This window comes from Bos mutus, unplaced genomic scaffold (genome assembly GCF_027580195.1).
Source record: "Bos mutus isolate GX-2022 unplaced genomic scaffold, NWIPB_WYAK_1.1 CTG250, whole genome shotgun sequence".
In the NCBI taxonomy this organism is placed as follows: domain Eukaryota; kingdom Metazoa; phylum Chordata; class Mammalia; order Artiodactyla; family Bovidae; genus Bos; species Bos mutus.
Window position 1 is genome coordinate 1 of NW_027219755.1, and position 27887 is coordinate 27887.

At 42.6% G+C, this 27887-nt stretch overlaps 1 protein-coding gene across 1 annotated transcript in view; it reads left to right on the forward strand.

Annotated features, from left to right (window-relative positions):
* Window positions 1-1237: 1237 nt before the first annotated feature.
* Window positions 1238-27887, forward strand: part of LOC102286098 (ATP-binding cassette sub-family C member 4) — a gene marked incomplete at its 5' end in the record, with an annotated part of 98122 nt that continues 71472 nt past the window's right edge. The window contains 9 exons of the mRNA XM_070366901.1: window positions 1238-1332; window positions 1556-1642; window positions 10610-10706; window positions 14549-14746; window positions 16076-16216; window positions 16975-17012; window positions 17707-17801; window positions 21487-21633; window positions 26854-26933. Of these exons, the coding sequence (XP_070223002.1) occupies window positions 1238-1332; window positions 1556-1642; window positions 10610-10706; window positions 14549-14746; window positions 16076-16216; window positions 16975-17012; window positions 17707-17801; window positions 21487-21633; window positions 26854-26933 (978 nt within the window). The remainder of the gene's footprint in view (window positions 1333-1555; window positions 1643-10609; window positions 10707-14548; window positions 14747-16075; window positions 16217-16974; window positions 17013-17706; window positions 17802-21486; window positions 21634-26853; window positions 26934-27887) is intronic.

The following is a 27887-nucleotide window of genomic DNA, read 5'->3' on the forward strand; positions in this document are numbered from 1 at the left end:
ATTTCTTATACAGACCTTGTCTGTCATTGTATGACTTGCCTTAAGTATCACTGTGACGACATTGGCGAGGTGTTATCCCTTCTCTGAAAGTGAGAAGCAGAGACCAAGATCAGGACAACTGGTAACTTGAGATAAAACAAGTCCTGTGCCTTCACCTCCTGGGCCTCCAGCTCTCACACCTGTGTCTCTAGCACAGACCTTTGCACCTGCATGTCCAGCTTCACCATGACATCACCGAGAGCTCGTCTCAGCTTGTCCACAAGTGATGTCTCCTAAACCTGCCTCCACCATCTTCCCCAGCTCATTAAATGGAGACCCTGTCCGTCCCCCTCCTCACCCCAGACACCACAGTCTCCTCTGATAGCCCACACCCATCCTGTCAGCAGGTCTCACAACTCTGCCTTCCAAATGTGTCTGGAGTGTGACCCCGTCTCTCCATTCCCACTGTTCTCTAGCTTATTCCAGTAATGTCCTCACTTGTATCTGCCCTCACCCTTTCCCAATTACTGCCTGGTTTCTGCAAAGCACAGGAGTTTCATTGTAAACCTCAGACCGTGTCAGTCCTCCCCTCCCCCTCCTCCTCTTACTAGAGTGCCCCCAGGCTCCTCCTGCTCTGTCTCTGCCCTCACTCCCCTCATTCTTACTCTGCTCTGCTCTCCTGCCTCCTTGTCCTGAACACCTTGGGCACCTCCCTGTGGTCCCTGCACCCACCCCTTCATCTGTGAGGAGCAGCCTCTCCAGGTCTGCCTGAGCCCCAGCCCCCACCCCCAGATCTGCTCACACCCACTCTGAGCAGAGCCCTCCCAATCCAGTGTGGACTCACTTCCCTCCTTCACTCTCCATCCCCCTGAGCTGGCTTCCTTTTCCTTCTTGTCCTGGATACTTATGCTCAGGTTAATTTTCCATATCATCCACCTCCTACCATGGAAAGAAATTCTAAGGGCTCTGTTTTCTCATGGATGAATTCATTGTGCCCAGAACGGTGCCTGGTGTATATTCAATCCTCAGTAAATACATGTTAAAGTGGTAAAATGCATAAATGCTTTGAAAAAATACAGAATGAAAACAAGTGAAAAGCCCTGAGAGTTTAATTTTCCTGGTTACAGTATAGTCACTATGAAATAAGCCCATTGCTGTTGATTAAACACTTGTATGAAGAACTTATGCTAAAAGGTTAGGATGGCAGGAGAACACATTTTAAATGTTTTTCTTTTTCCCCTTTTCTATCCCCATACAGGATTTTCAGAATTTGAAGGAAAGAGATCTAACTGTGACAGGAGATGGAGGAACCCCGCTGAGTGAAGGCCAGAAAGCCCGGGTCAGCCTTGCCAGGTAAATGGGGTTTCAGTTGCCATCCTACCCCTCTTCCTCTGCAGCTCCTAGTGGACGTGAGCAGGTAGACCCCGCTCACCGGGTAGGCCTGTGTGAAGCAGGGTCTTGGCCCTTTCCCTGGGCTCCAGGAAGGAACATGAAGTTGTTGGACGCCATCATGATTCAGAGATGAGACCCAGGGAGTGTGAAGTGTCTTCTCTTGATGTCTCTCTACATTTTCTAGAGCTGTGTATCAGGACGCAGACATCTACCTCCTGGATGATCCGCTCAGCGCAGTGGATGCAGGAATCAGCAGGCACTTGTTTGAACAGTGAGTTTGCACCCGTTTTACATCATTTCTTCTTTCCAGGAACCTGTAGGGATCAGGGAAGGGAGCTCAGGAAGGTCTTTGTGCTCCAGGAGACTCAGCTCCCTCTGCCCTGGTGTTCCTCTCTCTACTCCCTTCCCTCCATAGAAGATCCATCCTAGAGAAACCTTACATCATGATGAGGTCAGGACAGGAAAATACAGCAGGTGCTTCCAGTGTGTGGAGGACAGTGGGGTCCATGCTTTAGGGAGTGAGGGATAGATCGAAGATTCCTCCATGACTTGTAGTTGATGGATCCAGACCCCAGGGATAAGAAGGGCAATGTAAAATTTTTAAATCAGAGAGTAGGACTTGGTAACCTGGTAACCAGCCCTTTTCCTCCATCGTGTGTTCAAGGCACCTTAGAAGTGAAGTTTTCAGTACTGACATAGGACTTCTTTGAAAAGACTTTTGGTTTATGCTTATGAATTAATCTGTTGGTTTGGAAATACTTAATAAAGACTAGAATTTGCAAATGATTTATTTCACATCTGAATATGATTCAATTATTTAACATTGCTTAATGGATTCTTCGGAGAAGGCAATGGCACCCCACTCCAGTACTTTCGCCTAGAAAATCCCATGGACTGAGGAGCCTGGTGTGCTGCAGTCCATGGGTTCGCTAGAGTCAGACACGACTGAGTGACTTCACTTTCACTTTTCACTTTCATGCATTGGAGAAGGAAATGGGAACCTACTCCAGTGTTCTTGCCTGGAGAATCCCAGGGATGGGGGAGCCTGGTGGGCTGCCATCTATGGGTCGCACAGAGTCGGACATGACTGAAGCGACTTAGCAGCAGCAATGGATTCTTACTAGAATTAATACTTAGACCCTCATGTAGGGTAACCTTGAATTTGAAACTTGATATCTTGGTTAAAGTCCTGACTGTCACTTGGTTCTGGAATTTGTTGTCAGTGGCTCTTTCTTGGCCACAGAACTCCTGAAGGAGAAGAGCTCTGATGCTTTTCTGTCCTAACACACGCTGACTGAGGCCTCTGGTGGAGTCTAGACTGGCCTGTTTGAAAGCCTCATGAATTTTCTTTTTCTGAAACAGCCTCCACATCTACCCCACAGTTAGTTCCCTTGCTGTCGTTCACCTTGTAAAGCCAAAGAGCCTTCCAGCTGCACTTATTAATGTCCTGCTGTATACACTGAGATCGATGCCCTTACAGATGTTCCTACACAAAACCTCTCAGTTTACAAGGAGGATGGTGAGCCAAGAGAGGGTAAGGACCACACTGGGCCGAATAAGGGAGACTAGGACACCCAGCTCTCATTCCTGCCTCTGAGGAACCTGTCTCTATGTGGAGCTTGTTAACACAGATGCCTGGGAAAGCTCAGCAGAATCACGGTTTAGAAAGTTTCCATACAGGGTAGGAAGTACTAAGTGGAAATGGAAGTGGCAGCTGGAGGCTTTCACTGAAGTTGGAAAGCTCCCTGTGCCCGGAGCTGGGCGGGCAGTGCCCTGGGGGCCTTCAGGCTGGGTGGGTGTGTGTGGAGGCTGAGAAGAGGACCCAGTCCTTTGCTGAAGGAAAAGGAGAAGCTCAGGTGTGGTGGGAGGAGGAAGCAGGGCTGTGAGGAGGACAGCAGGCATGTCCTCACCTGGAGGAGGCGGGGTGTTCAGCAGAGAGAAGCTGTTTGGGAATTCTCATTGTCAGGTCCTATGTTAGTTTCTAGGATTGTGTCCATCCAGGCTGCTCTCACAGGAACCAGAGCTGGGTGGCTTAGAAATAATGGAAGTTTATCTCTCTCGGTTCTGGAGGCTGAGAAAGTCCAAGTCAGGGTGCTGGCAGATTCAGCGTCTGGTGAGGGTCTGATTCCGGTGTCCTCTCATGCTGGAAGGGTGAGGGAGCCCTGTGGTTCCTTTTATCAGGACACTAATCCGTTTCATGGAGGCTCCACCCTCATGACCTGATCACCTCCTGATGGCCCCACCTCCTAATACCAAGAAAGTGAAGATTAGGTTTTAATGCATGCATTTTGAGGACAAAAACATTCACTCTACCAAGTTGTCACAGATGGAGGTGCTTAGAGAACAGAAATTGATTCTCTCAGGGTTCTTGAGGCTGGGAGTTCAGCACATGGGCAGCTTTGGACTCTGTGGCGGCCACCGCACGGTGTCCTCACGTGGTCTCCCCTCTGTCCTCGAGCACCCCTGTGTCTCTGTCCTTTTTTTAAAAAAAATTTTTATTGAAATATGGTTAATTTACAATATTGTGTTACTTTCTTTGTACAGCAAAATGGCTCAGTTATACACAGCTATACATTCTTTTTAATACTCTTTTCCATTATGGTTTATCTCAGGATATTGAATATCCTGAATATAGTTCTCTGCACTGTACCATAGAACCATGTTGTCTGTCCATTATGGGGTCACACAGAGTCGGGCACGACTGAAGCGACTTAGCAGCAGCAGCAGCAGTTTGCATCTGCTAACCCCAAATTCCCAGTCCATCCCTCCCCCACACCCCCTCCACCCATGCAACCCCACGTCTGTTCACTGTCTGTGAGTCTGTTTCTGTTTTATAGATAGGTTCATTTTTGCCTTATTTTAGATTCCACATATAAGTGATATGTGATATCTTTCTCTTTCTGACTTACTTCACTTAGTATGATAAAGTCTAGGTCCATCCACACTTCTGCAAATGGTATTCTTTCTTTCTTTTTGTTTTATGGCTGAGTAGTATTGCATCGTCTATATGTATCACATCTTCTTTACCCATTCATTTGTCTATGGACATTTAGGTTATTTCCATGTTTTGGCTATTGTGAATAGTTTTGCTATGAACATAGGGTTGCATGTGTCTTTTTGATATATAGTTTTCCCCAGATATATGCCCAGAAATGGGATTACTGGATTATAAGATAATTCTGTTTTTAGTTTTCTGAGGAATCTCCATAATGTTTTCCATAATGCCTGCAACAACTAATAATCCCACCAGCAGTGTAAGAGGGTTCTCTTTACTCCATTCCCCCTCAGCCACTGTTATTTTAATGCTGGCCATTCTCACTGGTGTGAGGTGATACCAGATTGTAGTCTTGATTTGCATTTCTCAATAATTCACAATGGTGAGCTTCTTTTGGCCATCTGTGTCTGTCCTTTGGAAAAAATGTCTATTTAGTTTTTCTGCCTAAAAAAAAGGCAGTTTAGTTTTTGATTGGATTTTTTGTTGTTGTTGCGTTATATGAGCTGTTTGTATATTTTGGAAATTAAGCCCTTGTTGGTCACATTATTTGTAGTATTTTTTCCCATTCTATAGGTTGTCTCTTTATTGTATTTATGGTTTCCTTTACTGTGCAAAAGCTTGTAAATTTGATTAGGTCCTGTTTGCTTACTTTTTTTTTAATTAAAAATAATTATCTGTTTATGGCTGTGCTGGCTCTTTGTTGGTGGAGGTTTCCCTCTAGTTGTGATGAGCAGGGGCTTCTCTCTAGTTGCAGTGTGTGGGCTTCTCATTTCAGTGGCTCCTCCTGAGCAGAGCACTGGCTTTAGACTGTGTGGGCTCAGTAGGTGAGGCTTCTGGGCCCCAGAGCACAGGCTCAGTAGTTGTGGTGCATGGACTTAGTTGCACCATGGCATGTGGGACCCTCCTGGACCAGGGATCGAAACCATGTCTCCTGCATTGGCACACGGGTTCTTTACCAGTGAGCCACCAAGAAAGCCCTTTTTGTATATTTTTGCTTATATTTCTACTGCCTTAGGAGAAAATGTTGGTATAATTTATGTCAGAGAATGTTTGCCTCTAATATCTTCTAAAGTTTTATGGTATCACATCTTATGATTAAGTCGTTAAGCCATTTTGAGTTTATTTTTGTGCATGGAGGGAGGGTGTGTTCCAACTTCATTGATTTGCAGTCCTGTGTCTCTGTCCTTGTGTCTTAGTCTCCACTTCATCTAAGCACACCAGTCAGATTAGATTAGGTCCAGTATAATTGAGGGTAATGATTAACTCTTTAAAGTCCCTGTCACCAAATTCTAAGAAACTGATGGTTAAAGTGTCAAGTGAATCTCAGAGATAGCCAAGTGAAGAGACTTCAGAGCCCTGGATATGAGGAGCTGGGATTCCATGTCCTCTAAGCAGAGGTCGTTAGTCTTTGGTGGAACCTGCCCAGGTGTAAAATGTGCTCAGTGTTGGGGTGATGAAAGAGTCGTGGAGATGGATGGTGGTGATGCCTGCACAACTATGTGAATGTACTTAGTGCCACTGGGCTGTATGCTTAAAATTGTTAAAATGGTAAATTTCATGTTATATACATTGTAACACTTATACAAACATGCATAGTAGCACTGAATCTTTGAGAACATGAGAGAACAGGGCAGATGACACATGGCGTGGCCTCCAGTTCTCTGATCTGACCTCCCACCTTCTCCTGTTCATGACTTGATGAATTTTTCATTAGAGAAGTGCCTGTGTCTTATCATGAGTTCAGTGACAGGAGCTAGTGCTATGACAGTGATTCCCTACCCCCACCCTCCTGGCATTGTGAGTATCTCAGCCTCTTTATTCCTAGGACCCGACCTTGAACTCACAAATGTGTGTCACCCCATCTTGTGAACATCTGCACAATTTCCCCATCAAGGTGGGAACAGATGCTACTGGCTGTTGCATCCATGTCACAGGGGAAGGCAATTAGTGTGAAGTACAGTGTGCTGATCACAGAAGTTCTCTTGAGTTCTTTTTTGAACACAGGAGCTATTTATAAAATCCTCTCAAATATTTTGGGTGTACCACTTTGGATATATTCTTGAGAGAAGCAGGCTTAAGACAGTTGTGTTAATCAGAACCACATTCTCTATGGTGATTTAAAGCAAAAGCAGAGAATATAAAAGCAATTTAGGAAATCACTCAGCAGCAGTTGGAGAGTGTTCTCAAGCTAGGGAACTGGACGAACAATATGCTGTGAGAGATGGTGGTCATGTGGAAGCTTAGTCACGTGAAGGATTTTGTATCAAAAGTGAATGAATCACACTTCTACTTACAATGAACAGATTCCTTCAGTTATGAAGGAAGGTCATTAAGGTTCGTGAGTTTTACATTATGCTGTGAACACTAAATGGATTCTGTCACCCACAGAAGATGAGTGGCTTTGGGTGAACTGATACTCTCTCACCTGTGTCCAGCTGTGGATCCTGTTCTGGTTCAGCCCCACATTCCAGACCCCCACCTCCTGCATTATCAAGTCTTCAGTTCTGTCCTGATCAGACTCACATGCTGCTGTCTACACAGCTCACCCTCCTGCTCCAGCCTTTCTCAGACCCCTCTTCACATTCGGGAAGCAGCTCCAGGTCCTCAGACAGAGAACAGGCTTCCTTGCCGTCTGCCCCCGCAGCCTTTCCAGCTCTACCCCCACTCGGTGTGTGGCTGTGCGGGCTCTGTGGGGTCCTTTCTCACCCCCTCTGTCTGTGCACATTGGTCCCTCTGTCCCAGAGCCAGGGAGCAGTGCACAGGACACAGAAGGAAGGTGGCCCTGCCATTCCCTCCCACTCCTCCAGGGGACGCCCCTGCCCTCTGTCTTCCCACAGCCCTCAGTGGATGCCCTTGACCATTTATGAGTGCCCTCACCTGCCCCCAAGCTATGAATGCAGGAAGGTGCCTCAGCCCAGCGTGTTCTGTCCCATGACCCCTGCACTTGCTGTGTCTTTTTCCAGGATGTTCTCCCAGAGAGTCTCAGGGCTCCCGTGTCTCCCCAGAAAAGTGAAAGTCACTCAGTCATGTCGGACTCTTTGTATAGTCCGACTTCACGGACTGTACAGTCAATGGAATTCTCCAGGCCAGAATACTAAAGTGGCTGGCCTTTCCCTTCTCCAGGGGATCTTCCCAACCCAGGGATCAAATCCAGGTTAGCAGCTGAGCCACAGGGGAATCCAGCAATACTGGAGTGGGTAGTCTATCCCTTATCCAGCATATCTTCCCAGGAAATGAACTAGGGTCTCCTGCATTGCAGGCAGATTCTTTACCAGCTGAGCTGTCAGGGACCAGCCCTTATATAGGATTATATGTGGGATTATAGGATTAACACAGCCTTTATATAGGAATAGCAGTTAAACAACTGGTTGCTGCTCAGTAATTTCTATGGCATGACTTGGAAATCTTTACTCTAAAAACTCGGATTCATTTTGATGTTTGGCAAAACTAATACAATATTGTAAAGTTTAAAAATAAAATAAAATTAAAAAAAAAAAAAAATAAAAACTTGGAAAATAGTGTATTTTCCTAATGATTTGGATAAAAGCATTATCTAGGAAAAATTCAAAGCCATCAACTGATCACTTTGTTATAATTATTTATGTTACCTCATCTGTGATGGAATGTTAAGAAGAAAACAATTTAAAACTTTTGTGTTGGTCTATTTTGGACTTTACAGCCCATTAGATTTAATTAACATATGCCTTCCTAGACTACTGGCAGGTAATTATGAATTAAGGAGAAAAAAATTCTATTTAAAAGCTTTAGTATTAAATCTGAAAAAAGTGTTAGTCAAGAAACTTAGTATGAACACTTAACTAACACATGTTAAAGGGTAAACATGAATCCTTTTGGACTTAATGAAGCGATGGTTTGTGTGTTGAGTCCTGGGGTCCTGATTCTGATCACAGACCCAGTGTCCAGAGTGTCCCCTTAGGACTCTGTCCTGAGTCCAAAGCACAGGGCCACTTGTGGTTAGGGAGGAGCAGAGAAGGGGGCTGACGTTTACTGAACGTGTTGGTGGTTTGACTTCTCAGAACATGTGGATGAAGTTGTCACTGACATTCTGAGATGAAGAAAATGAAGTTTAGTTGCTTGTCTGACATCGTCAGACTCCTGAGAGGGACTGAGCTGCAGCCTGCTGCCTCCAGATTCTCCATCTGACTCGCTCACAGGCTGAGGTGTGGCCCATGCTCCTGAGATTTGCTCTGCAAGGGGCTTAGGTTCCCAGAGTACCTGCCTGGAGCCCTGCCCATGGTCAGCGGGGTGCCAGACCTGGACGCTCGCTTCCCTAGAGGGGTTGTGGACCCTGTGGGATGAGACTGGGGCTGAGTTCCTAGGGGTCTGCTTTTAAAAGGTAGGAGCAGTTGTAATTTTTTTTTCTGTGAAAAAAATTTAAGGTTGAATAGTGAGGGGGGTTTTGACTATAGAGAACTGGTGGGTGCTCTGAGCTGTTGGATGATTTCCATTTTGATTGGGGCCATTTGGGTTCTGTTCTTTTATTTTCATGTTTGGAAGGTGTTCAGTCCTAATGAAAGAAGTCTTGCTTCCTGTTTGGGACTGGGAATTTTGCAGAGACTGATGGAGGCCACACTAGGATTTAGTTTCTGTCTAAAGTTCTTTGGGAGCAAGTGTTTAGCAAATGCACTGTGGCAAAGATTACAGAGAATCTATTAGTTTTTTCATTGCTAATATTTACATAATTGATTATAATCATGTAGAAAGTTGCCCTAGAATGTACACATTTTTATATGACATAGATCCCTCTTCTCTCATTCCCACATAGCGATGAAATAGTATTTTAGTTCAGTCAAATTTAGGAATCTCAGTATTAGTTGCTTTTCTTTATGAAACATGTAAATAATTGTTAAGCTGAGTTTTAGGGAAAAAAAAAAACAAAACTTAGCTATTGGTGCCCCTCCTTCATTGGATTACTTTTTAGAAGTTTTTCAGTTCAGTCGCACGGTCATGTCCGACCCTTTTCGACCCCATGAACTGCAGCATGCCAGGCCTCCCTGTCTATCACCACCTCCCGGAGTTCACTGAAACTCATGTCCATCGAGTTGGTGATGCCATCCAACCATCTCATCCTCTGTAGTCCCCTTCTCCTCCTGCCCTCAATCTTTCCTAGTATCAGGGTCTTTTCAAATGAGTCAGCTCTTCTCATCAGGTGGCCAAAGTATTGGAGTTTCAGCTTCAACATCAGTGCTTCCAGTGAAAACACAGGACTGATCTCCTTTGGGATGGACTGGTTGGATCTCCTTGCAGTCCAAGGGACTCTCAAGAGTCTTCTCCAACACCACAGTTCAATAGCCATCAATTCTTTGGCTCTCAACTTTCTTTATAGTCCAACTCTCACATCCATACATGACCACTGGAAAAACCATAGCCTTGACTAGATGGACCTTTGTTGACAAAGTTATATCTCTGCTTTTTAATATGCTGTCTAGGTTGGTCATAACTTTTCTTCCAAGGAGTAAGCATCTTTTAATTTCATGGCTGCAATCACCATCTGCAGTGATTTTGGAGCCCCCCAAAATAGCCACTGTTTCCCCATCTATTTGCCATGAAGTAATGGTACTGGATGCCATGATCTTAGTTTTCTGAATGTTGAGCTTTAAGCCAACTTTTTCACTCTCCTCTTTCACTTTCATCAAGAGGCTCTTTAGTTATTCTTCATTTTCTGCCGTAAGGGTGGTGTTATCTGCATATCTGAGGTTATTGATATTTCTCTCCTAGCAATCTTGATTGCAGCTTGTCCGTCATCCAACCTGGCATTTCTCATGATGTACTCTGCATATAAGTTAAACAAGCAGGGTGACAATATACAGCCTTGACGTACTCCTTTTCCTATTTGGAACCAGTCTGTTGTTCCATGTCCAGTTCTAACTGTTGCTTACTGACCTGCATACAGTTTTCTCAAGAGGGAGGTCAGGTGGCCTGATATTCCCATCGCTTAAAGAATTTTCCACAGTTTATTGTGATCCACACAGTCAAAGGCTTTGGCATAGTCAGAGTTAGGTTCAAATTTACTGGGGATGAGTTAGGTTCAAATTTACTGGGGATAAATGTAAGAACCTAGTAAGATTAATTGATTTATGTTTAATTTTTATTATTGATTTGGTTTTAAACTGCAGATTTTTGACTACTGTGTAGTCTGTCTTATTTTTTTCAAAATATAAGTTTCCGGTTTGAAGCACCCCATTAATGTGCATTTGCATACTGTGCCTTTTGCATTTGTAGGTGTATTCGTCAGGCCTTGAAGGAGAAAATCACAATCTTAGTAACTCATCAGTTGCAGTACCTAGAAGATGCAAGTCAGATTCTGATACTGAAAGATGTAAGTGGTTTCTAGAAGTCTGGGGAATTGCTTTTCTCTCAGGTGTGTTGAAGAACAGACCTCCCCACAGGTCATTCTCCTTGGATTCATGGTAAACACCCCCTTCTCAGAGTAGGTGGTGTTCATGCCTTGGAGGATGAACCCAAAGACCTGTAACCCCCAAGGCTCCTGTCCATGGGAATCTCCAGGCAACATTACTGGAGGGGGTGGCCATGGCCTCCTCCAGGGAATCTTCCTGACTCAGGGATCAAACCCGAGTCTCTTGCTATTGAATCCTGTCTCATTGGCAGTCGGGTTCTTTACCACTGGCACCACCTGGTAAGTCCAGAAATGTCACTGCTGCTGCTGCTGCCAAGTCGCTTCAGTCATGTTTGACTGTGTGACCCCATAGATGTCAGCCCACCAGGCTCCCCAATCCCTGGGATACTCCAGGCAAGAACAGTGGAGTGGATTGCCATTTCCTTCCCCAATGCAGGAAATGTCACTACTACACTCTAAGTCACATAAACCCTAAAGTATATAAAAGTGCAACAGTATTACTAAATCGTCACTGTTCTGATGAAATCTGTTAAGGATAATGATTCAATTTTGTTTAGAAGTTTTCATTTTCCTTTCACAACTTAAGTCAAAATGTATCACTTAGAAATTAGAGATACTAACATCTGATTGTATCTAAGTGATTGTTATACATAGTTTGCCTAAAGAGCATCTTCCATTAACACCAGAAGCCAGGTTGGGTATCCAAGCACTCAGGTCAGAGATGCCCACTCTGCTGGTGTTGCCAGTTGCTGGTCCCCCTGCCCAGGTCTCTATGTGCCCAATACGTGTGGGAGCCTATGCAACAGGAGGACAAGGCCCTGCTTTCACTGGGCTCCTGTTCTTATGGGGAAGATGTGACAGAGAGAGAGGTGGGCTAACATCCTGGCTGCCTCCCTGAAGAGATGGTGCCTTACGGGGTCTGAGTGACATGAAGGTGGGGGCCACATTGTCACCTGGGGGAGGGGGGTCTGAGGCAGGGGGTCCTAAGGAAGGCAGACTCCCTAAGGAAGGAGCTGACTGGGCAGGTTGGAGGAATGGCAGGAAGACCAGAGTGTCTGAGGAGAGTGAGCAGGGGACAGAAGGGAGCTGGTCTCTGAGCAGTGGACAATGGGCGGTTGTGGGATGGAAGCCATCGGATGGTCCAGAACAGAGGAGGGATGTGATCTGATGTGGATTTGAAAGATTCCTCTGATGGTCACTGGAGGGGTGACAGAAGAAGTAATTAGGAATCTTAGTAAAGCTGAGGAGACAGAAGTGTGGGCTCAGGCTAGAGTATCAGTTTCTAGAGCTGCTGTAACCAAGCACCGCAAACTGGGTGACTTAAAACAACAGAAGTTTATTGTCTCCTTGTTCTGGAGGCTACAAGTCCCAAATCTAGGTGCTGGCATGGCTATGCTCTCCTGAAGGCTGCAGGGGAGATTCCTTCCCTCCAGCCTCTGGTGTTCACTGGCCTTCCTTGGTGTTCCTTGGCTTCCAGCTACAGCACTGTGGTCTCTGCCTCTGATGTCACATGGTCATTGTCCCCATGTTTGTCTGAGTCTCATAAGAACATCAGTCATATTGGATATAGGGTCACCCTACTCCAGGGTGACCTTATCTTAACTTGATTATATCTGCAAAGATCCTGCTTCCAAATAAGGTCATGTTCACAGGTGTCATGTGTGAACTTATCTTTTTGAGGAGGGGGCACCATCCAACCCACAACTCCTAGCATGGTTGGGGGTGGGGTGGAGAGTAGTGAGAAGTATTCAGACTTAGAGGTCGTTTGACGCTTCACTCCTTGGCTTGTTTGCCTCTGTGTCTTAGCACCTTTGTCATTAATCCCTGACTGTTCCACAGGCTCTTGGTCAAATTCTCGACTTAAGAAATGAATCTCTGCTCTAAGAAAGATTATTAGAATGCAGAACCTCTGTCTCTCTGGAAGCAGTTCCATGTGTTGACTCCTACCTGCTCCTCTAGGAATGGGAAGGGGGTGGTGGTTAAGGTTTTCTGAGCTTGAGAGCAGTTGATTTCATGTGCAGAGAGTGCAATTCTAGTGTGCAAATCCCAGTGTTGACAGTGTTATGAGCACAGGATCAGTGGGCAAGAGAATAACCTATTTATTCCATCCCTAGATGTTTTAGGGTCCCCTTATTACTTCCTTTGAGGACACTACCCCCAATTTTACTACTAACAAAACAACTATTTGTCCACTGGTGAATACTCCTGCATGAGTGGGGTCCATCCTTAGTGTTTGTTTGGTCCGTCTCTCACAGCAGAGGGGGGGATGGCTGCCCCCTTGTCCCCTTGGAATTGTCAGTGCTTGGCTGCTGAGTGAAATTGCTGTCTTTGTACTACCAGTCATTTCATTGTGTATATTACAGATATCAAGTGGTGAGCACTAATTTCCTTGAAGAGGTGTATGAATTTTGCCTCCCAAGTGGAACAAGACACACCATATCCTACATACGTTTCTAGTTCTGAAGTATCAGATGGTACCCAGATGCTTCACTGGGTTTCTCCCATTGGCTCACCTCAGGGAAAGGGTGAGAGGAGTCCCAACCAGGGTCCGGAGTCGTCTTCCATCTTACCACTGTTGACCAGAGCTGCTTGCATTTGATGAGTTTTGCATCCTGGGATTTTTCTCCTATATGTTTTGTTTGCCACTGAGTGATTCAGGTGTGTCTTGCTTAGGGGTCAGAAAATAGTGAAACATATTTTTTTATATGACTTTCTAAGGGAGGGAAACTGTGCAAGGATCTGTCACTCGTGTTCGAAGAACATGATGAGATTGGCTATAGCTTAAGCAGTTGCCTGCTTTGGGGAAGGCTGGTTGGCTGCTTGTGGTTGGTTGGTCTTAAGTTTTTCTCTCGGATCTGAGTGCACTGATTCTGGCTTAGGTTTTGGTTTGTGGACACAGACTGCCAAGGCTTTAGAGCCACCCCAGCCCCATGGCCTCCTTGTTTAATTACTTTAAAAGGTGGAATATTGAATTTTAAGTTGGAAACTTGCTGAGTGTCTGGGGACAGTTGTAGACCAAGGAGAGGCCTCTCTTGGATTTTCTGTCCGGGACTGGTTCCTGTTATCCCAGCCGGGCACATGATAGTGTGACAGTGACAGTGGTCAGTGAAGATTTAATGAGAGACTCTTACCCATATGCAGATGTGCTGGTCCCCACCTCTGGGTTAAGTTTAAATTTCTTTCCTGGAATATCCTCCCCAGTTGACTGTTTTTAAAAATTCTGCTTCTCACCTAATGTGCTGTATGTGCTTAGTCATTCAAGTCATGTCAGACTCTTTGTGACCCCATGGACCCTCTGTCCATGGGATTTCCCAGGCAAGAACACTGGAGTGGATTGCCATGCCCTCTTCTAGGGGATCTTCCCAACCCAGGGGTCGAACCCAGGTCTCCCACATTGCAGGCATATTCTCTACTGTCTGAGCCACCAGGGAGGCTTCTCTCAATTCCCATGTTGTCTGTAGAGACTGTGCTGATCCTTACACCAAACTCTGTGCTTTTTGCTTCCCCAAGTGCCCAGGGTACTTAGGTCAATGACCTGCATTTTAAACACACAAGCACATGTTTCTTTCATATCCCCTAGCACCTAACACAGGGTTTGGCAGAGAACACAATGCTCAGTTCTATACTGAGTTGACTGAACTAGATTTTTCAACAAGACTTCTAGACTCAGGGATTTTTTTTTTTTTTTTTTTTTACAAAAACCACAATTTAAGGCCACATAACTTTTCTTGACTAGTATTTAGCTTGTTTTAATATTATCAAATGTAAATTAATTCCTCTCAATTTTTTTTTTTTTATTTTAGGGCAAAACAGTGAAAAGGGGGACTTACTCTGAGTTCCTGAAATCTAGGGTAGATATTCTTTCCCTTTTTGACAACGGGAATAAGCAATCTGAACCATCTCCAGTTCCAGGAACTCCCACTCTGATTTCCAAGTCTTTGAGTTGGTCTCTACAGTCTCCTAGACCCTCATGGAAGGATGTAGCTCCAGAAGACCAAGATGTGAGTTTCTATCCATCAGTGTGCCCTGGTCTTTCTGCTCTTGGTGGCTTCATGGACCTTCAGTCTGCTTCTCTAATGATATCTTCATTTTTCCCAAAGTAGACCCTTAAGTTCCCAAAGTCTTATTCCATGGAATTCATGGGAAAGCATGAAGGGAGCAAGCCTGTTTGTGGTTCTCCTTTGGGTGTAGTTGGAAAACCTTATGGAGGTCAGTAGTGGGTGCACTGCTGTGCATTTCTGGGTACATGTGGCTCACACTGATTGAGAACTCTTCAGTTTACCATGGTTGTGTCCTACTTGCTCTCATGGCTCCCAACTTCCCTTATGCATCCAGAAGCTTAATATGAAGACTACCTTAGACTGAGTCCTGCTGTTGCCATAGTAAATCATCTATTTTTCCTGTATGTTGGAATGTTCTAGCACTGCATATGACTAATGGTAGTATTTTGCCTTGGTGTCAGATGGTTTGTGATAGGTCAGAGGTAACGTGCAAAGGACCTGACACATGATAGACACTTTGGTGTTAGTTCCCGTTCTCCTTTCTTCCCCTTGAAGACCGACAACCACATCTTATCAACCTTGGATCCAGTGGCCAGGGTAGAGTAGAACATTTTAGGCTCCCGTGACTCCATAATGCATTCTAAGTGCTCCAGACAGAAATGCAGAAATATACTAGAGCTCCCTTAAAATACACAGATGTTCTTTGATATCCAAACCCAGGAGCCTGGCTGATTCTGATAATTACTGGGATTAGCTGTTAACTTTCTAAACTCAAGAATCACTCTGAAATTTCAGAATCAAATAGATTCAGATCATACATTTGCAATGTGCTATCCAAACTGATTATTCCAGCCCTCTCTGTGATCTCAGTTTACTGTATTTGGCTAGTATTTTGAGCCTGTGTTTTCTGTTTCTATCATTGAGTGACACAAGTCATCTAGAGGGATATATTAGCTCCATATCATTTTGTGTGTTATTTTAGAGCAAACTTCTGCATTTCTACATTAATTGATTTTGTTGTGTGTGTGCTGAAAGTCATGATCTATTTTAAGCAAAGCTACCCAACAGTGAATAACCTTGTGAGGATATTCTTTTATTTCTAATAGATTTCTAGAAGTAGGATGGCTGTGTCCAGGGGTAAATGCATATGTGATTTGGCTAGATATTCCCACACCCTTCTCCATAGGAGATGGGCCATCCTGCACTCCTGCCAGTGTATGCGATGTGTCTGTTTCCCCACAGTTTTGCAGTGGAGGGCAGTGTTGAACTCTTGAAATTTGGGGTTCATTATATAAAATTTCATCTCTCACTGCCATGTTTCCCTTCTAGACTGAGAACATACAGGTTACACTACCTTTAGAAGACCAGTTGGAAAGAAAAGTGGATTTTAAGACCTATGCAAGTTACTTCACAGCTGGTGCTCACTGGTCTGTCATCATCTTCCTTATTCTAGTAAACATCGCAGCTCAGGTACGTAAGGGCGTTTATTTTGATTTGTGTACCCAGGTTGATATTTACATACTATTTATACTGCATTTTATGATTTTTTTGTGTATTAAGAGATTTGTCTCAAATAATTGGCTCATGAGGTTGTGGGATCTAGCTGGGTGAATGTGAAATCAGAAAGGCAGGCCTGTAGGCTGGAACCTCAGGCAGGAGCTGACCCTGATGTCTTGAGGCAGAATTTCTTCCTCCTCCAGGAAGCCTCAGGTTTTGCTCTAAGGGCCTTTGACTGACTGGATGAGGCAACCACAGTGTTGAGGGTGATCTCCTCTACTTAACTTCTGATGAAGGATGTGAACTACATCCACAAACTAGTGGATGTAGTTTCACGGCAACATCTAGACCAGTGTTTGGTTGAATCACTGGAGACTGGCCCAGCCAAGCTGACACTGGAACTGACCATCACTGTACCTGTCAAGCTTTTTGCTTTGAAAAATCCTAACATTTGTACTGTTATTACTGCCTTTCACAGTCTACTTGGATTTGCATTGAAATACATTATATTTGGGGAGCAAAGTCTTCTAGGGAAAAGGGGTTTCTTTTAAACATGTTAAACTGTAACATGCTCTCCCCTGACCTGTGGTCATCTGGGCATGGGGCTTGGTGCAGACCTGAGCTGGAAGGACCATCTCCACGTTCTGGAGCCTTTCCGTCCCCCTTCCTAGTGAGCGGGGTGTGAGGCTCAGTGATGTCAGTGTGTGAATGACTGCTGTTTCCTGCTCCAGGTTGCCTACGTCCTGCAGGATTGGTGGCTTTTAAACTGGTGAGTGATTCCTGGTTTGACTGAAAGTGCTGAAAGTCTATACAAAGCCTCACTTTCCCACAAAGTCAGGGGGACTGACCCTCACGTAGTTTCCCTGAAGAAAAATGAAAGTTCCTGTGGGTGGTGTGTGATCCCCCTGTGATCTCTCCCATGTCCCTCCCTCTAGCAGCTTCTTCACAGAAGTTTTTTTTTTTTACTTTTTTTGAACTTTTAATATTGTATTGGAGTATAGCCGATCAACAATGTTGTGATAGTTGGTGAACTATCAGGTGAACTCTCAGGTGAACTATCAGGTGAACTTCTAAGGGACTCAGTCATACATATGCATGTATCCATTCTCCCCCAAACCCTGCTCACATCCAGGCTGCCACATAACACTGGGCAGAGTTCCATGTGCTGTACAATAAATCCTTGTTGGTTACCTCTGTTAAATCTAGCAATGTGTGCATGACCATCCAAACTCTCTAATTATCCTTCCCCTCAGCAACTGTAAGTTCCTTTTCTAAGTCTGTCTTCACAGACAGTTTTGAAAACTGATTCAGATTTTTAAAGGGGAGATACACACAGGGTCTTGTGAGCTGGGAAACACTTTACAGCATAAAATACATTTCTTGAATTGAGGTAAAATTTTTGATATTTGTGTAAATTCTATATATAATCTATAGTGTAATATTTCTTCTTCCCTGTTTCATAGGGCGAATGTACAAAGTGGCCTGTATTTTGGGACATATGTAGAAGAAGCCACAGATGTAATGTTTGTTCTGAACTGGTTCTTAGGAGTTTATTCAGGTAAAGTTGCGTCATCTGCTCCATTATAGCAGAGTCTAAAGTGTTTATGGAGAAGGCAGTGGCAGCCCACTCCAGTACTCTTGCCTGGAAAATCCCATGGATGGAGGAGCCTGGAAGGCTGCAGTCCATGGGGTCACTGAGGGTTGGACATGACTGAGAGACTTCACTTTCACTTTTCACTTTCATGCATTGGAGAAGGAAATGGCAACCCACTCCGGTGTTCTTGCCTGGAGAATCCCAGGGATGGGGCATCCTGGTGGGCTGCCGTCTATGGGGTTGCACAGAGTCGGACACGACTGAAGTGACTCAGCAGCAGCAGCAAGGTGTTTATAAAGAGTCTGTGTGATAAACTAGGGCTTCTAGAGTAATTCAGTAATGTATTAACTGATTGTCTTAGTCTCATTTACTCTGTGAATTAATTAGAATAATTATTTTAAAGATCTACTAGAAGAAAAGAGGTTGAATGAAGACTCTTAATTTGCTCTGTACTGGATTTTGGTAGTTAAACCAGTATTGCACATTCAGAAAATCAGCCCCTGGAAAATACATGGCTATTGTCTATTAAATAGATTGCTTTAGCTAAATCTTTTATCCACTATATGGATGGGCAAGGGGATTAGAAATGAATCCCCACCCTGTGGTTCAGGATGTTCCAATTCAGTCTAAATAACCCCTGGCTTTTATTGATCTTGGGTGAAATCCTCTGGCAGCATGGGTCCCAGTTAAAAGCATTATTCCCTACCAGGTATGCAAAGCTCCCCTTTACCACACTGGTCATCTCTTGGGCTTCACTAATTACTAGAGAAGCTAAACAGGGGAAATCCAGGGCCTGGGATCAGATTCCTTCTCTTTCTTATCTTGAGATCACAGTGTTATCTCCTCCCCAACTGTGTGATTAATTTAACATTTGGTGTGCCAGACTAATATTAGCAGGACTGTCTCTATTCACAAGAATGTTTAGACTATATATCGCATTATGTACTACTTAAAGGGTATCTTCATCTAAAATGTCCATTTGTTGATGGACATTTAGGTTGCTTCCATGCTGTGGGTTTTGTAAATATTGCTGCTATGAATATTGGGGTACATGTGTCTTTTTGAATTATGGTTTTCTCAGGGTATAGGCCCAGTTGTGAGATTGCTGGGTCATATAGTAGTTGTATTTCTAGTTTTCTAAGGTACCTCCATACAGCTCCCCATAGTGGCTGTATCAATTTACATTCCTACCAACAGTGCAAGGGGGTTGTTTTTTCTCCACACTCTCTAGCATTTATTGTTTGTGTATTTTTTGATCATGGCCATTCCGACTGGTGTGAGGTAATATCTTATTGTAGTTTTGATCAACATCTCTCTAATAGTGATGCTGACCATCTTTTCACGTGCCTCTTGGGCATCTGTATGTCTTCTTTGAAGAAAGGTCTATTTAGGTCTTCTGCCCATTTTTAATTTTTTTCCCCTGATATTGAGCTGCATGAGCTGCTTGTATATTGTGGGACTAATCCCTGTCAGTTGCTTAGTCTGCAGTTATTTTCTCCCATTCTCAGGACTGTCTTTTCATTTCATTTATGGTACATATATACACTGGAATATTACTCATCCATAGAAAGTAAGGAAATTGGGTCATTTGTAGAGATGTGGATGGACCTAGAGTCTATCATGCAGAGTAAAGTAAGTCAAAAGAGAAAAACAAACAAAATGCTTATATTAATGCATATATATGGAATCTAGAAAAACAGTACATATAAAACTACAGGGCAGGAACAGAGTCATAGATGTAGAGAACAGATGTGTGGACACAGTGAGGGGTAGGGAGGTGGGGAAGATGAACTGGGAGATTAGGATTGGCATACATACACTACCATGTGTAAAACAGATAGCTAGTCGGAAGCTGCTGTGTAGCACAGGGAGCTCAGCTCAGTGCTCTATGGTGACCTAGACGGGAGGGATGGGGGCAAGGGAGGTCTAAGAGGGAGGGGATATATGTATACATACAGCTGGTTAACTTCATTGTATAGCAGAAACTAACACAACAGTGTAAAGCAACTATACCCTAATAAAATTAAAACAAAAACTAAATAAAAATTTAAATATCCTCACAGAAAATGCTTTTCAAAGTTTGCTTGTACAAATGCTTGTACAAAGATTAACAAAGAGTGTGTTATGTAAAAATCCACTCACTGAAATTTGGCATTTATTTTGTTGATTGCTTGTCAAGAAACTTGAATCCACCAGCAGTTTACCTTCTGAATTGGTGGACAATGAGAGCTTAGAGAAGAAGGGAGGTATTCTGTTACACATCCATATCGGATGGTGGGCTTAAGGCAAATGGCTGTTAATGGAATTCAGGAATTTGAGCAGCTTTCAGAATTTAAATAATACTGGTCAGCTGAATGGAAAAAAGTGTTTGATGGAATATTTATTACAGAAGCTACTCCAACTCTATTTACCATTGTGGGTTGAAGAGATGTTTAGAGGGTTCTTTTAATTTTTATATGCATCAGTTCAGTTCAGTTCAGTCGCTCAGCCATGTCTGACTCTTTGCCACCCCATGGACTGTAGCCCGCCAGGCTCCTCCGTCCATGGGATTCTCCAGGCAAGAATACTGGAGTGGGTTGCCATTTCCTTCTCCAGGGGATCTTCCCAACCCAGGGATTGAACCCAGGTCTCCCACACTGCAGGCAGACGCTTTAACCTCTGAACTATCAGGGAAGCCCTTTATATGCATAGTAGAGTTCATTTATGTTATTGATAAAACATAAATTTGCATGATTATATTTGTTTACAAATGCTTTGGGGTTCTATCAAACACTTAGTGAGAGATGAATTGCTTGTTTAGATTAATTATCTCATGCCAGAATATAATTTGTAGTTTCTTACAATTCAGTTATTTAAGAGATTGTCCACTTGCAACTTAACGTGGTCTTTTTATACTCTTTAAAGTTACTTGGGCCTAGAGTAGCTACTTTATTTTTAATATTTTAAATTTTTATTAATTTTTATTTCAGTATACTCACTCTCCAATGTTGTGTTAGTTTCTGTGGTACAGAAAAGTGAACCAATGATACAATATCCTCTCTTTGGATTTCCTTCCCATTTAGGTCACCACAGAGCACTGAATAGAGTTACCTGTGCTATACAGTAGGTTCTTAAGAAGCTACTTTACATGGAAGTAAATTTCCTTGTAAATTACAGGGAAATGGTAAATCATTTCTCCTATTTCCTGTTAATTCACATGCTGGTACCAAAGCATACATCACTTTTAGATTGTGGGACATGTTTGTAAATAGTGAAATTTGAAATGTGGAGAGAAGATCAACTACTTTTTGCAATTATCAATCTTGTGAGTTTTTATTAGAACTTGTAATTGAATTAGGAAAGCCTAGAATGAAACTGTAGGTAACAGATATTTTTACCCCTGTGTTGTTTCTATTTAGTGAGAGGAAAACATTGATTTTTATATTCTTCTTTATAAATGTATTTTTGTGAAAGCATTAAACTCTTACAGAATTTACTATATATATATATTTACATATAAAATTTTATTTATTCTATGTGTATGTAAATTTTTGTGTAAATTTTACCTATAGAATTAAATGCATTGTATCTTTATAAACTGCCTACCATGCTTCAGCATCATTGAGGATTAGACAGAGATCTTGTGCTGATTGATGTTTCTTTATTTCAGGGTTAATTGTATCTACCTTCCTTTTTGGCATCACAAGGTCTCTGCTGTTATTCTATGTCCTTGCTAATTCTTCACAAACTTTGCACAACAAAATGTTGGAGAGCATTTTGAGAGCTCCGGTATTGTTTTTCAACAGAAATCCAATAGGTAAGTCAGACATGAAACTTCTCAATGAATATGTCTTATTAACACATTTAGTGCCTGATTACATTTTCATATTTGAAAATGGAAGATATGCTTGGAAGAAAATCACTGTCCGTGGTTTTTCATTTTGTACAAAAAGCTTCATTAATAATTTTTCTTGGTAGGAAAAAAATCTGAATATAGGAGCATATAAGCTTTTATTCCAATTTATGCATGTCTGTAAAAAAAATAACATTTACTTTGCAGGATGATTTAGAAATTCATTTGTTATATATACCCAATATACAATGCAAATGTGTTGAAATGTCTTCGACTAGTTGTTGGAACATTGGGCGTGTTACATGGTGTTAAGCTAACTAGGAATGACCTTCTTCCAGAAACATCTCTACAGGAGACAGGCTGTGTGTTTCTTTCTTTCATTGTCCATCCATTTCTGGGACCACAGAGCTCTGGCATGTGCTCATATTTTGAGGTTTATCTGAATTGCAATGGAAAATTAATTTAAATGCAAGATCAGTGAAAGGTATACCTCCTCTTCAGTAAAATCAACCCTCTAGTTTTACAATGGAATTCTGGTTACATTTAAGAGGTCTTGTGGTACATAGCAGGTGGATTTTCATTACTAAGTAAGGGTGTCCCTGAAGGTTTCCCAGTGGTTGTTTCCTCCATTCTGAGGCCTTTGACCTGTCTTGCTTTGCAAGGTAGTCTCCTGACGTGAGTTTCTACAAACAGGTAGTTCATCAGCATATATGCCCACTCTGTTCAGTTGGTTAGACTTGTGTTGAGGCCCAGGGCAGGTTTGTTTTTGCAGGTCATGATTGACAGGACCTGTTAAGGCAGGGATGTGACTGGAGAGAGGACAGGAGTTGCCTGGTCATCAACTAGCTGTGTGATCAAGGTCAAAGTAGGTAGATACTACTGGGCAGGCAAATCTCCAGGCAGGATATTGTCATGGTTATAAGTATGGACTCTGGAGCCAACTTCCTGGGTTCAGTCCTGGTGCTAGTTACTAGTAGTAATAGCCAGTTATATTTATGTTAATACTTATGTGCAAATTATTTAATTTCTCTGTGCCTCGATTTTCTTACCTATAAAATGAGGATATTATTCACACACTTACCAATATCTTGATTTTGTGGGCATTAAACAGGTTAATATATTCATAGCATTTAGCACACTGGCAGTAGCTAATGAACCTTAGTAAGGATAATGACATAGTTTCTGGGAACTTCCTCTCCTGTGAAATGGGAATAACAGTTGCCCTTCCTGTTTGACAAGGCTGTTGTGAGGATTAAATAAGACTGTTTAGGGCAGCATCTTGTGCAGATTTATTCAACACATGTCATTTAGTCCAGGCACTGTGTGGAGCACAGGATGGTAAGGTGCAGAGGCTCACATAGATCTCATCATATTATGAAGTCATAGAGAGGAAGTGATTGGAGGAGTCCATGCTATTTTGGCTGTGAAGCTGCTCTACTTTACTTTGCCTGTTAATGTGAAAGCTATGGTTATAAATTTGGGAGCATCAAGTGGGACTGAATTTCTGTTATCACAGCCTCTGAGTGCTCCTGACCACAGCTGAACAGGCTGATGATGACCTGTAGGCTTCTCCAGATGCTGATGTATTTATTATTCAAGGATTTGGAACCAAGTTTAAATCTTCAAGCTCACTAATCCTAGAGCAGCAGGCACACTAGTATATATATTGTTTCTTCATCCTGTGTCTATTATCAGAACTTCATTCCTTCAAGAAATAGAAGCCTAATTAAATGCTGCAAAGATACACCCAAAGGTTTCAGAGTATCACTTATTTACTCTTTTGTAGGTACACTAAGTTGAACTTTTCCCTGTGTTTATTTTCAAAACTAGAATTTGTAATAGACTGTTTATGGTGTCTTTGTTTCTGATGTGTGATGGCATGAAGAGAGAACCACATGGAGTGGGGTTACTTGTTACCAAGTTCAAGCTCACTCTGCTCGCCTCACAATGCCAGTAAGTCTTACAGCTGATGTGTTAAAGCAAGAAATAAATAGCAACTTTATTTGGAAGCCTGGCAGACTAATGTCTCAAAATAACCATCTTATTGGGGTCTGGATGCCAGGTTCTTTTATAGAATACAGAGGAGAGGAGGTGAGGAAGTAAAGCCATTTGCCTTGCAAAATTGGAGGGGATTCGTTAATTTTTTCTTTTCTACAGCCATTCATAGGTGGTGAGGGTCAGATTGTCCCCCTGTGAGCTGAAAAAAGCCACTTTAGTTTAACTTTGAGGCAGAGGGTCAGGGTTCCCTAACAAAAGCAGTGAACAGCAATGGTCAAAGAAACAGATCCAGCTTGGAGTCAGTATTGGCTCCTCCTTGTTGCAGTTCCTTTGATGTGCACCTCTCCTGTCTGGGGCCAGTACCCTCTGCTTTCTCATCCTGCATCTCCTCAGGGTGCACCACCCTTGTAGGGTGGCTGCAGAGTCCTCATGGTTGCAGAATCCTTTGTTTGATGTGGCAAGTGGCGTTTTAAGTTTGCACTAGATATTTAATAGAAACTAGTTCTCATATTCTAATCCTGCAGCCTTTATATATATCATTGTGGATATACTATTGTTGTGGATTCTGAAAAGGGAAATAAAATCAATGATAAGTGATCCTTAGTGATTTAGTAATATATTTGTTTTCCTGCCTACATCCCTCTGATCTTCTTAGATGCTTATTCATAAGTCTGTGCTTGTCACACCTGGTACACCTCTGAAAATAATGACTTTATTACCCCAGTAGTAAACTCACAACTTGGAAATGGTCAAAACTCACAGTTTCCCCCAAATGTGAGGTGCTGTGAATGATCTGGAGGGAAAAAATTACAGAGAGATTATAATTATGTTGATTTAAAGAGTATCACTTGGGAAAATTAATCTTGACAACTAAAGCAAAGTTAGTGTAACATAGGATTAATTTGGGTATTTTGCAACTGTTTATTTACCAACTTAGCACTTGGAATGAGTCTTAGATGGGATGGATCTAAAGGGAGGGAACATACTGAAATCCATCAACCCTTTTTGATACTGCCACAAGATTCCTCCATTCTTTTAAAAATCAGGGCTCAGTTTCAACTCCCCACCCACTGACATTTAGTGGTAGTTTTGTTTCTTTTTAGGTATCATCCTGTTTTCTCTTTCTTTTTTTTTAGAGGGAATTTGACCTATAATTTTATTTTATTTATTTATTTTTAACCATTTATCATTTCTTTATTATTATTATTACTTTTTACTTTACAATATTGTATTGGTTTTGCCATACATCAATATGAATCCGCCACAGGTGTACATGTGTTCCCCTTCCTGAACTCCCCTCCCACCTCCCTCCCCATACCATCCCTCTGGGTCATCCCAGTGCACCAGCCCCAAGCATCCTGTATCCTGCATTGAACCTGGACTGACAATTCATTTCTTATGTGATATTATACATGTTTCAATGCCATTCTCCCAAATCATCCCACCCTCTCCCTCTCCCACAGAGTCCAAAAGACTGTTTCATACATCTGTGTCTCTTTTGCTCACTTGCATACAGGATTATTGTTACCATCTTTCTAAATTCCATGTATATGCGTTAGTATACTGTATTGGTGTTTTTCCTTCTGGCTTACTTCACTCTGTATAATGAGGCTCCAGTTTTCATCCATCTCATTAGAACTGATTCTAATGTATTCTTTTTAATGGCTGAATAATACTCCATTGTATATATGTACCACAGCTTTCTTATTTATTCATCTGCTGATGGACATCTAGGTTGCTTTCATGTCCTGGCTATTATAAACAGTGCTGCAATGAACATTGGGGTACACGTGTCTCTTTCCCTTCTGGTTTCCTCGGTGTGTATGCCCAGCAGTGGGATTGCTGGATCATAAGGCAGTTCTATTTCCAGTTTTTTAAGGAATCTTTACACTGTTCTCCATAGTGGCTGTACCAGTTTGCATTCCCACCAACAGTGTAAGAGGGTTCCCTTTTCTCCACACCCTCTCTCAGCATTTATTGCTTGTAGACTTTTGGATCGCAGCCATTCTGACTGAAGTGAAATGGTACTTCATAGTGGTTTTGATTTGCATTTCTCTGATAATGAGTGATGTTGAGCATCTTTTCATGTGTTTGTTAGCCATCTGTATGTCTTCTTTGGAGAAATGTCTATTTAGTTCTTTGGCCCATTTTTTTATTGGGTCGTTTATTTTTCTGGAATTGAGCTGCAGGAGTTGCTTGTATATTTTTGAGATTAGTTGTTTGTCAGTTGCTTCATTTGCTATTATTTTCTCCCATTTTGACAGCTGTCTTTTCACCTTGCTTATAGTTTCCTTTGTTGTGCAGAAGCTTTAAATTTTAATTAGGTCCCATTTGTTTATTTTTGCTTTTATTTCCAGTATTCTGGAAGGTGGGTCATAGAGGATCCTGCTGTGATTTATGTTGGAGAGTGTTTTGCCTATGTTCTCCTCTAGGAGTTTTATAGTTTCTGGTCTTACGTTTAGATCTTTAATCCATTTTGAGTTTATTTTTGTGTATGGTGTTAGAAAGTGTTCCAGTTTCATTCCTTTACAAGTGGTTGACCAGTTTTCCCAGCACCACTTGTTAAAGAGATTGTCTTTTCTCCATTGTATATTCTTGCCTCCTTTGTCAAAGATAAGGTGTCCATAGGTGCATGGATTTATCTCTGGGCTTTCTATTTTGTTCCATTGATCCATATTTCTGTCTTTGTGCCAGTATGATGACTGTCTTGATAACTGTGGCTTTGTAGTAGAGCCTGAAGTCAGGCAGGTTGATTCCTCCAGTTCCATTCTTCTTTCTCAAGATTGCTTTGCAATCTTGAAAGAAGAATCTTGCAAGATTGCTTTTAAGATATATTTATTTATAGTTGGATTGGGTCTTTGTTGCTGCACACGGGCTTTCTCTACTTACAGCAAGCAGGGCTGCTCTTCATTGTGGTGCTCCTGCTTCTCATTGCAGTGGCTTCTCTTGCTGTGGAGCTCAGGCTCTAAGCACAGGGGCTTCAGTAGTTGTGAAGGCTTAGTTGCTCTGTGGCATGTGGGATCTTCCTGGACCAGGGATTGAACCTATGTCCTTTGCACTGGGGACACTGTACCACCAGGAAAGTCTCTAAATACATATACTTTACAAACAGTGTTTTGATTTGTTTGTGAATTGTTTGTTTCCTATCTGAGGAAATGAGTAATTTCTCATATCCTGTTCTTGCAGGAAGAATTTTAAATCGTTTCTCCAAAGACATTGGGCATATGGATGACTTACTGCCCCAGATATTTCAAGATTTCATCCAGGTAACGTACCAATCCTCTCAGAGTTCTCACAGGGAATAGTAGAGTGCCTGTTTCTCAAGGCCATTTCAGAGGGACTGAGGGTGGGCCTTTCAGCCTGGCAATGTGTCCTGTTATCTTCTGTAAGGTCATGCTTATGAGAGAGAGGTGCAGCTGTGATTGGGAGGCTGAGTTAACATGAGAAACACCTGGGGCAAGAGTGGCTACACAGTGACATCAAGGTTGTTCTGAAGCAGTTGACATGCTGGGCAATTGGTTCTCCCTCTGCCTTCCAGGTGTCTCACTGGATTCCCTTTACTGTGAGACTTTCACAATATAGAAATAATCACCTCTCCTGGAAAGAGAGCCTAGATTAACTAAACTATGCATTGTATTAGGCTTCCCAGGTGGTTCAGTGGTGAAGAATTTGCTTGCCAGTGCAGGAGATGCAAGAGATGTGAGTTTGATCCCTGGGACAGGAAGATTCCCTGGAGGAGGAAAGAGCAACCCACTCCACTATTCTTGCATGGAGAATTCCATAGACAGAGGAAGCTGGTGGGCTACAGTCCATGGGGTCACAAGGAGTTGGACAGGACTGAGCATGAGCTGATACATTGTATTCCCACAGAGGACAAATACTTACTGCACTGTTTTATTTGGATAAAGCCAGGTGTGGTTACTTACCAAGAGAAGAGTGGTAAAAATAAGGTGAAATTCATACTTTAGCAAGGACAATGTTGTTTAGTTACTAAGTTGTGTCCAACTATTTTGTGATCCCATGGACTGTAGCCCGCCAGGCTCCTCCATCCATGGGATTTTTCAGGCAATAATACTCGAGTGGGTTGCCATTTCCTTGCCCAGGAGATCTTCCTGACCCAGGAATCAAACCTGCGTCTCTGCATTGGCAGGTGGATTCTTTACCAGTGACCCACCAGGGAATTCAACAAGTACAATACAGAGCAGTTATTGAAGATATAA